This window comes from Antechinus flavipes, chromosome 1 (assembly GCF_016432865.1).
Source record: "Antechinus flavipes isolate AdamAnt ecotype Samford, QLD, Australia chromosome 1, AdamAnt_v2, whole genome shotgun sequence".
NCBI lineage: Eukaryota > Metazoa > Chordata > Mammalia > Dasyuromorphia > Dasyuridae > Antechinus > Antechinus flavipes.
Window position 1 is genome coordinate 283,479,643 of NC_067398.1, and position 12,310 is coordinate 283,491,952.

General features: G+C 33.6%; 1 protein-coding gene across 1 annotated transcript in view; it reads right to left on the minus strand.

Annotated features, from left to right (window-relative positions):
* The window catches only part of PTAR1 (protein prenyltransferase alpha subunit repeat containing 1), a 51,739-nt gene that overhangs the window by 19,114 nt on the left and 20,315 nt on the right, over positions 1-12,310 (minus strand). Inside the window, exon 3 of the mRNA XM_051961997.1 lies at positions 2,330-2,396. Within this exon, the coding sequence (XP_051817957.1) occupies positions 2,330-2,396 (67 nt within the window). The remainder of the gene's footprint in view (positions 1-2,329; positions 2,397-12,310) is intronic.

Sequence of the window (12,310 nt, forward strand, 5' to 3'; positions counted from 1 at the left end):
ATTACTGCAACTCTCCAGCTGAAAAACTGTAATGGCTATAATGCAAGCTCAGAGTGAAGTAAACTACCTCATTAAAAAAAAAAAATATATATATATATTTACAATACTAGAACTCTCTCAACATCACAATGATCAAAAGAACATTCTAATGCCTTTAAAAATAGCTCACATTTAGTACAGTTTGCAAAGTTCTTTCTTCTTATCTTATTTTTCTTTTTTCCCCACCTGAAATTTTTTCTCTTCACAAAAGCCAAGGCCAAACTGTGGTGTAAAGGTAATTTAGAGTTTTCAAAGTTTATACTAGTAAGTTCTGTGAAGTCTTACTAAGTTGGAAAGACTTCAAATACCAGCCTAGTGATGGATTGTTATCCAAGAAAAAGGTTAAGTTCAAAGAGGCACATTAACAGAAGGTGAATTGACCAGCTGAAATCGTTTTTAGGGGGAGGAGAGGAGGGAGCCACAAAACTCATGAAACCAAATCCTAAGGTGAAGAAAAACTGTGGACTGTGCCAATGAAGAAGCTATCCACATTAAGGAAATAATGGATTTTTAAAAAAGTATTGAAGTTACTTTCTAGATACAGAAGATGGAATAACAATAGTAATGGAAAAATTATTCCCAGATCACAGATAAGATACATGGTTTCTATATGGATGAGCTAACATAAAGTCCAATGCTCTTTCTAATCTACCACAATGCCTTTCAAACAGACTACTGCTTATAAATAGAATATTTTCACCACAATTAAAAAAAATTTTTTTTTCCTCAGACAATTAGAGTTAAGTGACTTGCCCAGGGTCACTCAGCTCGGAAATGTTTAGTGTCTGAGACCAGATTTGAACTCAGGCTCTCCTGACTTCAGGGCTGGTACCATCTAGCTGCCCCCTCCCCCAATAAATTTATTATAAAACCTCAGTTAACTAGAATATAATGTGTGTGCATTTGATATAGCCAGTCAATTACAGATGATAGCTATGGGAGATCTCATGAGAACATTAGATAGATTTCGGATGGGACTTACTACATTTGAATATAATATAAAATACACTACATAATATAAATACAATATAAAATGCATATTTACCCCCAGGGAAACAATGAGCTGCAAACTAAAATCACCATCTAACAAGATATCTATCATTAGCCAGATGCCATACTAATGCTGTTTGAACTTCAGGGTTTACTTCTCATTGGTTCCTTTTATACTCATTATTATTCCTAGGTTTTGAGCCTGCATAAGCTTCATAGTCCTCTTACCACTTCAGATTCTTTGGGTTCTTTTTGATTTGTTCACAATGAAGGTCTGACCCCTATCTATACTGTAACTTCTCTATTACAACTTTCTGTTCTATTCTCAAGCTAAGGAGGATTCATTCAGAATCATGGTTCACTTTGATGGAGAGAGAAAGCAGGGATCTAGGGATCCCTAGGAATTTTAGTCAGTCAGGCATTCCATAGTTATCTTTATAATTTTAATAACTATTTAATAACTATTAACATTTTACTAACTATCTTTACTTTACTAATATAAAATATCTAAATACTCTCAAATACAAGCATTTTACCCTGCAAAATATATAAACATTTCTAAAATTCTACTGATAAGTGGAGAAAAACTTTCTTTTTTAGAGAAATACATTAAAGCTAAGTTCATACAAAAAAAAGTTTCATTTTTAAAAATCAGTAGCTGCCCTGCACAAAACTATTTAAAAAAACAAAAAACTATAACACTAGTGAATAGGATTCACTGGCTATTTTCCTTTCAAGAACACTTTGTTTTTACAGACTACATACATCTAGAATGACAATTCTTGCTATCTTTTCTTCTTATATAATATATCATGATCAAATTTAATGATTTACATCATATGGTAAGGAAAAAAAAGATAATAGGGATTTAAAACTACAAGGGATTTTAGAAAATCACCGAGTCCAATTTTAGAAAATCACCTAGTCCAATTTCCTGACTTTACAAGTGAAGAAAATGAGGTTCAAAAAGATGAAGTGATCTACTCAAAACTACTGATAGCATAAAAATATACATATACATACACAGATGTCTTTTAGACATCTCAATGCAAAACAGGCAATCCTATTTCAAGAATAGTTTTGCAAAATAATATAAGGTATTATACTGTAAATAAATTCTGTATGCCAGTATCCTCTGGTGCTTTGTGACTACTAAAGATAGTGGCCAGAAGGGGGAAATTTATGAAAAACACTATGGCTAACTTAGTTAGAATTTAAGAAAATAAGATAATATTGGAAAAAATCCTGGGGCTCACGTGACTTTGGAAATCTGGTCAAACTCTTGATGCAGGTGCCATACCTCACGTTCCATGCAGTAGTAAAATCTGGGTTTAGAAGTAGCAGGGTACATGTGACATCTACCAATTCTAAAAGAAAGAAGAATCCCATTAAAAATCTACAATGCTATTATCTGACTTCTCTTTATTTTAATGCCCTGTAGTTCCCTGAAAAAGGGAATGACAATAGTCAGACCTTATTAACACTTTAGAAGCTCTGTGGAGGATGAAGCAGGAAAATCTATTAGGAAGATTTTTTTTTTTTGAACAATAATTTACTTTTCCCAATTGCATGTAAAAACACTTTTAACATTCATTTGAGATTTTGAGGTTTTTAACAAATCTTTCAATATTATTTTATTTTTCCAAGTTCATATATAGTTTCTAACATTCATTTTTTAAGACTTTGTATTCCAAGTTTTTCTTCCTTTCTGCATTACTACATCTCTCCCCAAGACAAGTGATTTGATATAAGTTAATTAAATATGTGTAATTCTTTTAAAAATATTTCTATATTTGTAATGTTATACAAGAAAAAATAGACCAAAAGAGGAAAAACTATGAGAAAAAAAACAAACAAAAAAGGTTAAAATACTATGCTTCAATCCATATTCAGTTTTCATAGTTGTCTCTCTGGATGTGATTGGCATTTCCTGTCCCAAATCTAGATTGTCTTGAATCACTGAATTGTTAAGAATCAAGTCCATCACAGTTGATCATCACATGATCTTGTTGTTACTGTATCCAATGTTCTCTTGATTGTGCTCCTTCACTTGGCTTTAGTTCATCTAAGTCTACAGGCTTTTCTGAAATCAGCCTGCTCATCATTTCTTTTTGTTGTTGTTGTTGTTCTCTTTTTTCTAATTATTATTATAGCTTTTTATTTACAAGATATATGCATGGATAATTTTTCAGCATTGACAATTGTAAAACTTTTTGTTCCAATTTTTCCTCTCCTTCCCCCTCCACCCCTCAGATTGCAGGTAGACCAATACATGTTAAATATGTTAAAGTATATGTTAAATACAATATATGTATACATATACATACAGTTATTTTGCCGTACAAAAAGAATCAGACTTTGAAATAGTGTACAATTAACCTGTGAAAGAAATAAAAAATGCAGGCAGACAAAAATAGAGGGATTGGGAATTCTATGTAGTGGTTCATACTCATTTCCCAGAGTTCTTTTACTGGGTGTAGCTGGTTCAATTCATTACTGCTATATTGGAACTGATTTGGTTCATCTCATTGTTGAAGAGGGCCAAGTCCATCAAAATTGATCATCATAACAGTATTGTTGAAGCATATAATGATCTCCTGGTCCTGCTCATTTCACTCAGCATCAGTTCATTTAAGTCTCTCCAGGCCTTTCTGAAATCATCCTGCTGGTCATTTCTTACAGAACAATAATATTCCATAACATTCATATACCACAATTTATTCAGCCATTCTCCAACTGATAGGCATCTACGCAGTTTCCAGTTTCTGGTCACTTCAAAGAGGGCTGCCATAAACATTCTTGCACATACAGGTCCCTTTCCCTTCTTTAAAATCTCTTTGGGATATAAGCCCAGTAGTAACACTGCTGGATCAAAGGTATGCACAGTTTGATAACTTTCTGCTGCTCCTCATTTCTTATAAAACAATAATATTTCATTACATTCATATACCATAATTTATTCAGACATCCCCCAATTAATGGCCCTCCCCTCATTTCCAGTTTCTTGCCACTACAAAAAGGACTGCTACAAACATTTTTGTACATGTGAGTCCTTTCTCCGTTTTTGATCTCTTCAAAACACAGACTCAGTGGTGACACTGCTGGGTCAAAAGAGTACACCCAGAAATGGACAATTTTGATTACATTAAATTAAGAAATTAAAAAAGAGAACAAAAAAAAAAGATGGACAAAACTAACAGAAACAAGATTAAAAGAGAACAACAAAGGTAGGAAAAAATCTTTACAGGCAGTATTTCTGATAAAGGTCTCATTTCTAAAATATATAAGAACTGTGTCAAATGTATAAGAATACAAATCTTTCCGCAATTGATAAATGGTCAAAGGATATGAACAGACAGTTTTCAGATGATGAAATTAAAGCCATTTACAGTTATATGAAAAAATGCTCTAAATCATTATTGGTTAGAGAAATGCAAATTAAAACAACGCTGAGATAACATCTCATCCTATCAGATTGGCTAAAGATAAGAAAAATAATGATAAATGTTGGATGGGATGTGGGAAAATTGAAACACTAATGCATTGTTGGTGGAGTTGTGAACTGATCCAAACATTCTGGAGAGCAATCTGGAACTATGCCCAAAGGAGTATAAAACTGTGCATACCCTTTCACTCAGAAGTGCCATTACTGGGTCTATATATACCAAGGAAATCACAAAGGAGGGTAAAAGATCCCCATGTGCAAAAATATTTGTAGCAGCTCTTTTTGTGATAGCAAAGAACTGGAAAAGGAGTGAATGCTGATCAAATGGGAACAAGTTGTGGTACATGAAGATAATGGAATATTATTGTTCTATAAAAAATTATGAACAAGCTGATTTTAGAAACGCCTGGAAAGACTTACATGAACTGATGCTGAGCAAAACAAGCAGAACCAGGAATACATTGTACACAATAACAGCAAGAATGTGTGATGAGCAACTATGAAAGACTTGGTTCTTCTCAGTAGTTCAGTGATTCAGAGTTTGGACAGAATACATCCAGAAAAAGAAGTAAGGAGATTGAATATAAATCAACACATGCTTTGTTCACTTTTTTTTTTTTTTTTAATTTCTCCCATGGTTTTTCCCTTTTGCTCTGATTTTTCTCTCCCAACATGATTCATGAAGCAATGTGTATTAAAAATAAACATACTACAATTTAAAAAAAAAAAAGTATGTCCAGTTTGATAGCTTTTTGGGCATAGTTCCAAATTGCTCTCCAGAATGGTTGGATTTCACAACTCCACCAACAATTCATTAGTGTCCCAGTTTTCCCACACCAGCCCTCCATTTTTTCCTATGACTACATATGGCTTTAATTTCTTCATCTGAAAACTATCTGTTCATATCCTTTGACTACTTATCAATTGGGGAATGACTTGATTTCTATAAATGCCTCAGTTCTCTATACATTTTAGAAATGAGCTTTTTATGAAAAACACTGGTTATAAAAATTTCCCCCAGCTTTCTACTTTTCTTTCATCTTGGCTACATTGACTTTTTTTCCACAAAATCTTTTAATTCAATGTAATCAAAATTATCTATTTTAAATTCATAATGTTCTCTAATTCTTCTTGGATCATAAATTCCTCCCTTCTCCACGATATAACAGAAAGACTATCCCTTGCTCTTGTAATTAGCTTAAAGCTTATAGCATCACCATTTATGTCTAATCATGAACCCATTTTAATCTTATCTTAATAGGGTATTAGATAATGGTCAATGCTACACTATTTCTGCCATACATAATCATTTCACTTAGATTGTCAGATTCAATAGCACACACTGCAGTAGTTCCTAATTATTGCTTCAATTATAAGTTCACCTTTTTTATTTGTGATTCTGGTAATTTTTTTCTTCTTTCCTTTTTCTAATCATATTAGCCAAAAGCTTATCTCTTTGATGTTTTTATTCATAAAATCAACTTACAGTTTTATTTATTAGTTCAATAGTTTTCTTTCAATTTTATTAACCAGTTTAATTTTCAGAATTTCTAATTTGGTATTTAATTGGAGGCTTTTTTTCCCCCTAGCTGCCCAATTGACTGATCTCATCTTTCTCTACTTCATTCATTTAGAGATATAAAATTTCCCTTAAGAACTGCTATGGCTATATCCCTTAAGTTTTGGTATGTTGTCTCATCATTTTATCATTTTCTTGGATGAAATTACTGCTTCTATGATTTATTGTTAGAACCAATCATTCTTTTTTTTAGCTAAGGCAATTGGGGTTAAGTGACTTGCCAAGGGTCACAAGGTTAGGAAGTGTTAAAGTGTCTGAGACCAAATTTGAACTCAGATCCTCCAGACTTCAGGGCTGGTGCTCTATCCACTGCACCACCTAGCTTCCCCGACTCACTCATTCTTTAGGAATTACATTTTTAGTTTCCAATAACTTTTATTCTATTTTTCTATAGCTCTTTATTACACATAATCTTTATTGTATCACGATCTGAAAAAGATGTATTTAATATTTCTGCCTTTCTGTATTTGATTGTGAGATTTTTATCCTTTGATACATGGTAAATTTTTGTGTACATGCCATATACCACTAAGAAAAAGATATATTCCTTCTTATCTCTATTCAATTTTCTCCAAAGTCCTTATCATAACTTTTCTAAATTTCTTTTCTAAAATTCTATTTACCTTCTTAATTTCTTGTTTATTTTGTGGTTATATTTATCTGGCTCTGAAAGAGGGAGGTTGAAGTCCCTTACTAGTATAATTTTGCTGTCTTGCAAACTCACTCACTACTCTTCTTGCAACTCACTCAATTTCTCTAAGAATATGGATATTATACTATTTGGTGCATTTTATATTTAATATTGATATTACTTCATTATCTATGGTATCCTTTAGCAAGATATAGTTCCCTTCCTTACTTCTTTTAATTAGATTTATTTTTTCTTTTGCTTGATATGAGATCAGGATTGCTACTACCATTTTTCATTTATTTATGAAAAAAATAAAAAAATAAATAAATATATTTTGCGTCAGCTGAAGCATAATATATTCTGCTCCAGCCTTTTATTTTTTTACTCTGTATGTATCTCTCTACTTCAAATGTGTTTCTTATAAACAGCATATTGCAGGATTCTGGCTTTTAACCTACTCTGCTATCCATTCACAGTTAAGATTTTTTATTTCCCAACATCCTTATTTTCCCAGATTATACTTTTCTTTCTCTTTTCATCCTTTTTCTTCTCATCAGTGTTTTGCTTCTGACCCTCACCTTCCTGAATCTGTTCTCCCTTTTGTCAACTTTTTTTTCTTCCCCCTTCTACTTCTACCATCCCTTCTATTTCTTTTTCCCTTTCCCCTCCTACTTCTTTAAAGAATGAGAAAAATTTCTATACCAAACTAAGTAGGCATGCAATTCCCTCTCTGAGTCAAATCATGAGATTAAGGTTCAAACAATGATCATCTTCTTTACTTTTTGCCCTCTACTGTGGTAAGTTTTTTGTAACTCTTCTTGTGATGTAATTTACCCCATTTTATCTCCCCTTTCCCCTTCTACCAGTGTCATCCATTTCCACTCCTAATTTCTCTTTTACATTGTCACACTAAAGTCAACTTAGAGAGCCTTGACAGAGATACAGTTTTCAAGAGCTACGAGTATTATCTTCTCATGTAGGGATGAAAATATTTTAACCTTTAAAACCATAGTTTCTTTTTTTCCTTTTCTGTTTAATTTTTTATGCTTCTCTTGAGTCTTTTATTTGAAGATCAACTTTTCTGTTCAATTCTGGTTTTTTAATAAGAAATATTGAAAATCTCCAATTTCATTGACTATCCATCTTTTCTCCCAATATTATGCTTAATTTTGCTAGGTAATTGATTCTTGGTTATAGTCTAAGCTCCTTTGGTTCTGTAGTATCATATTCTAGTTTCCCAGGTCCTTTAACATGGAAGCTACTAGGTCCTGGATAATTCTATGATTCCTCAAAATCTGAATTGTTGCTTTCTAGCTGCTTGCAGTATTTTTTCCTTGACTTGCTAATTCTGAAATTTAGCTACAATATTCCTTGGAATTTTCATTTTGGAGTCTCTTTTAGGAGGCAATAGATGGATTCTTTCAATGACTACTTGACCCTCTGTTTCTATGCTATCAGGGAAGTTTTCCTGGATGATTTCTCGAAAGATGCTGTCCAAGTTCTTTTTTAGATAAAGGCTTTCTAATAGTCCAATAATTCTTAGGTTGTGTCTCCTGAATCTATTGTCCTCATCAATTGTTTTTCCAATGAAGTATTTTACATTGTCTTCTGTTTTTACATTTTTAAAAAATTTTGTTTGATTCTTAATGTCTCATTGAGTCATTCTCTTCCATTTGTCTAATTCTAAGTTCTAGTGAATTATTTTCTTCAATTAGGTTTAAAAAAAAAAAAACAAAAAACCTTCTATTGTATTTGATCATGTTACTTTTAAAGGAATTGTTTTGTCTGGTGAATTTTTTTTTTCCCACTTTACTAATTCTGTTTTTCAAAGTAGTTCATTCTCCACCCCCACCCCCTATTACGCCAATTCTATTTTTTAAGGAATTGTTTTCTTCAGTTTAATTTTTTTTCCCATTTCACCAAATTTATTTTTAAGGAGTTTTCTTCAATTAATTCCTGTTTTTCTTTTTCCAAGATGTTGGCTTCCCCCCAATACTTTCATAATTCTACTTCATAGCTCTCATTTCTTTTCCCCATTTTCCTTCTCTCTTTTAAAATCCTTTTTGAGCACTTCCAAGAAAGCCTTTTGAGCTTCAGACCAGTTTATATTCTTTTGAGGCTTCACATGTGGACATTTTGCCACTGTTGTCCTCTTTCAGGTTTGTGTTCTGATGTTCCCTATCTTCACAGTAGCTTTTTATGCTCAAAGCTTTTTTGCTCATTTTAAAAAGTTGAACTCTGCTTCTAGGATACAAGGAACATTGTCCCAAGTTTTGTTAGTTTTTTTCCCTGCAGGGGAACAAGGGCCTCTCAGTGATTTTCTGCTACATGGAGGATAGCTGTTCTGGGTTGGTCTGGCCTAGTGACACTTGGGATTTGAGGATTCATAATTTGCCTTTTGTAGTTGTGCTGCAGGTCTCACCGCTGTCTGATAGCTCTCTAAACCCATGCTGCTTTTCTTTGGCTAAGAGCCTCCTGCTAGATTCCTCACTGCACTTCCATTCCCACTGTACACTTGTACTGGGCTGTGTCCTCCTTCACCCCCCCATGCTGAACCTGCACTGGACTGCACTGGACTGTACCGAATTCTCACAGATCTTTCCTGAAATTCTTTCAAGGTATCTTAAACTGGAAAATTATTACGTTCTGAATGTTTGTGGATTCCAAACTACATTCAGGATTGATTCCAAGGGAAGCTGGAGAGAGCTCAGGCAATATTCTTTCTGGCTTCTCGTGGCCATTTTGGCTCCACCCCTCCCATTAAGAAAGATAATGTAACCCCCAGGCAAAAGAGATAAGGAGGGTCTGAAAAACTACAATTAAGAATAAAGAAGATGGATCTGAGATGCTATGGAGACAAAATTCACCAAGATTTGGTGACAGAATGGATATGGCAGGTTTAAAGGAGAGTAATGAGTCAAAGGTAACATCAAAGTTACAAATTTGGGTGACTGGAAAGATTATGGTGTTCTTAACATTTCAAAGCAGGGAAATTTGGGAGAAAATATAATGAATTCTGTTTAGGATATGTCCAGCTGTCCTTTTCATTATACTTTCCTGGAAGAAGAGTAGACAAGTTTTTCTGTAAAACCAAGTATGTCTGATATTCTCTCTTAGAACCAAATCTGATGAGAATAAGATTCACATAATGCTCATCTCCCTCCCTTTTTTTCCCTCAATTATAATAGGTCTTCTCTGCCTCTTTGATAAATGTAATTTCCCTTATTTTACCTCCTTTTCCCAATATGATCCCCTTTCCACTGCTAGTTTCTTTTTCATATTATCATAATAAAATCAAATTATACCCACACTCTCTAAGTATGCCCATAACAGAAATATAAGTCTCAAGAGTTCTTTCCTTTTTACCTTTTTATATTTCTCTTGAGTTCTGTGTTTGGAGATCAAATTTTTTGTTCAGTTCTGGTCTTTTCATTAGAAATAGATGAAATTCACCTATATTATTGAATGTCCATCTTCTTTCCTGAAAGATAATGCTAATTTTAGCTGAATAGCTTATTCTTGGCTATAATCCAAGTTCCCTTGCCTTTAGAATATCGGATTCCAGGCTCTTTAATCCTTTAAAGTGGAAGCTGCTAGGTCCTGGGTAATCCTAATTGTGGCTCCTAAATTACCTTTTTTTTTTTTTTTTTTAATTTAAGTTAAATTAAAATACCTAAATTGTGGTATTTCAATTGTTTCTTTCTGGCTGCTTGCCATATCTTTTCCTTGGTGTGATAGTTTTGAAATTTAGCCACGATATTCCTTGGGGATTTAGTTTTGCGGTCTCTTTCAGGAGGTGATCTGTGAATTCTTTCAATGGCTATTTTACCTTCTGATTCTAATATATCAGGGCAGTTTTCCTTTATGATTTCCTGTAAGATAATGTCTAGGTTCTTTTTTTCATCATGGCTTTCAGGAAGTCCAATAATCCTTAGATTGTCTCTCCTAGATCTATTTTCCAGGTCAGTTGGTTTTCCTAAGAGGTATTTCATATTTTCTTCTATTTTCTTCTTTTTTTGTTGTTTTTGTTTGACTGATTCTTAAAGTCTTATTGAGTCATTTACTTCCATTTATTCAATTTTAATTACCCCCCCCATCATTTATTTTATTTTGTTAAAACTTTTACTTACAAAACATATGCATGGATTTTTCAACAATAACCCTTGCAGAGCTTCTGTTCCAAATTACGTCCTCCTTCCCTTCACCTCCTCCCCTAAATGGCAGGTAATCCAATATATATCAAATATGTTAAATCCAATATATGTAAACATATTTATACAGCTATCTTGCTGCACAAGAAAAATTGGATCAAGAAGAAAAAAAAAATTAAGAAAGAAAACAAAATGCAAGCAAACAACAACAGAAAGAATGAGAATGCTATGTTGTGGTCCACACTCAGTTCCCTCAGTCTTCTTTCTGGGTGTAGATGGAACTCTTCATCACTGAACAACTGGAACTGGTTTGAATCATTTCATTGTTGAAGAGAGCCATGTCTTATCATATCAATTCTAATTGTTAGTGTGTTATTTTCTTCAGTTACTTTTTAAAGCTCCTTTTGCAATTGGCTAATTGAATTGTTTTGCTCATTGCAATTTTTTTTCCATTTCACAAATTTTGTTTTTCAGTGAATTGGTGTTTTTTTTCATATCTATTTCATAGGGCATTATATGCTTTTTCCATTCCTTCTTGCAATGATCTCATTTCCTTTGTCCATTTTTCTTTTAACTCTCTTTTAAGATCCCTTATGCAATCTTCCAAGAACTCCTTGTGAAATGAGGACTAGCTCAAATCTTCCTTTGGGGCTTCATCTGGAGTTGCTTTGTTTTTAGCAACCTAAAGATTTAAGATCTATTCTCTCTCTTTAAAAGTTGTCTATGGTGACAATTCTTTTTGATTTTTTACTCATTTTTTTTTTTTTTTTTTTTTTTTTAAGGCTTGAGGTCTGCTCAATGCAAAGGCACAACAGCTGCTTTAATTTGCCCTGGAGTAGTTCACTGATTGATTTCTGATGCTAAGTAATCAAGGCTGGATTTGGCATTCTTCCAGGGCTCAGTCATTTACAATTTGCCTTTTGTAACAAATCTGCCAAGGTACCTGCTTGCAATCAGAATAGAGTAGCCTAAGAGGCTCATAGAAGATTCCCAGGCATAGCTGACTGGCTCTGACTTCTCGCCCTAGCTCCTTGCCCCAGTTTCCCTGTGTTGCCGTCTGGTCTCAGCAGACTGTCCCCCTACTCCTTTAAAAGAAACCTCTTCTGAAGGTATCTTCTTCTGGGAATGTGTTATACTCCAAATATTTGTGGGTTCTTTGATTCTAAAACCAGTTTAGAGGCTTAATCTGCTGTTGGTTTTAGAGAAGGTCAGAGGAAGGTCACAGAAATCATGTCTGTTGTCTGCCATCTTGGCCCCCAGGAGAAGAGTAGACAAGGACTCTAGTAGCCAAAGATTGAATTGGGATACCATCAATACAACAAACTATTTATTTATAGCAAAAGTGATTAGAAGCTGCCACAAATATCTGAGGATTTCAAATTCAGAACAAAGGAACTATTTCAAGGACTCTGGAGAGAGTATGTGTACCAAGTACATATTTCCCTCTAGTTAGATGTTTCTATTCTGTAGTATAC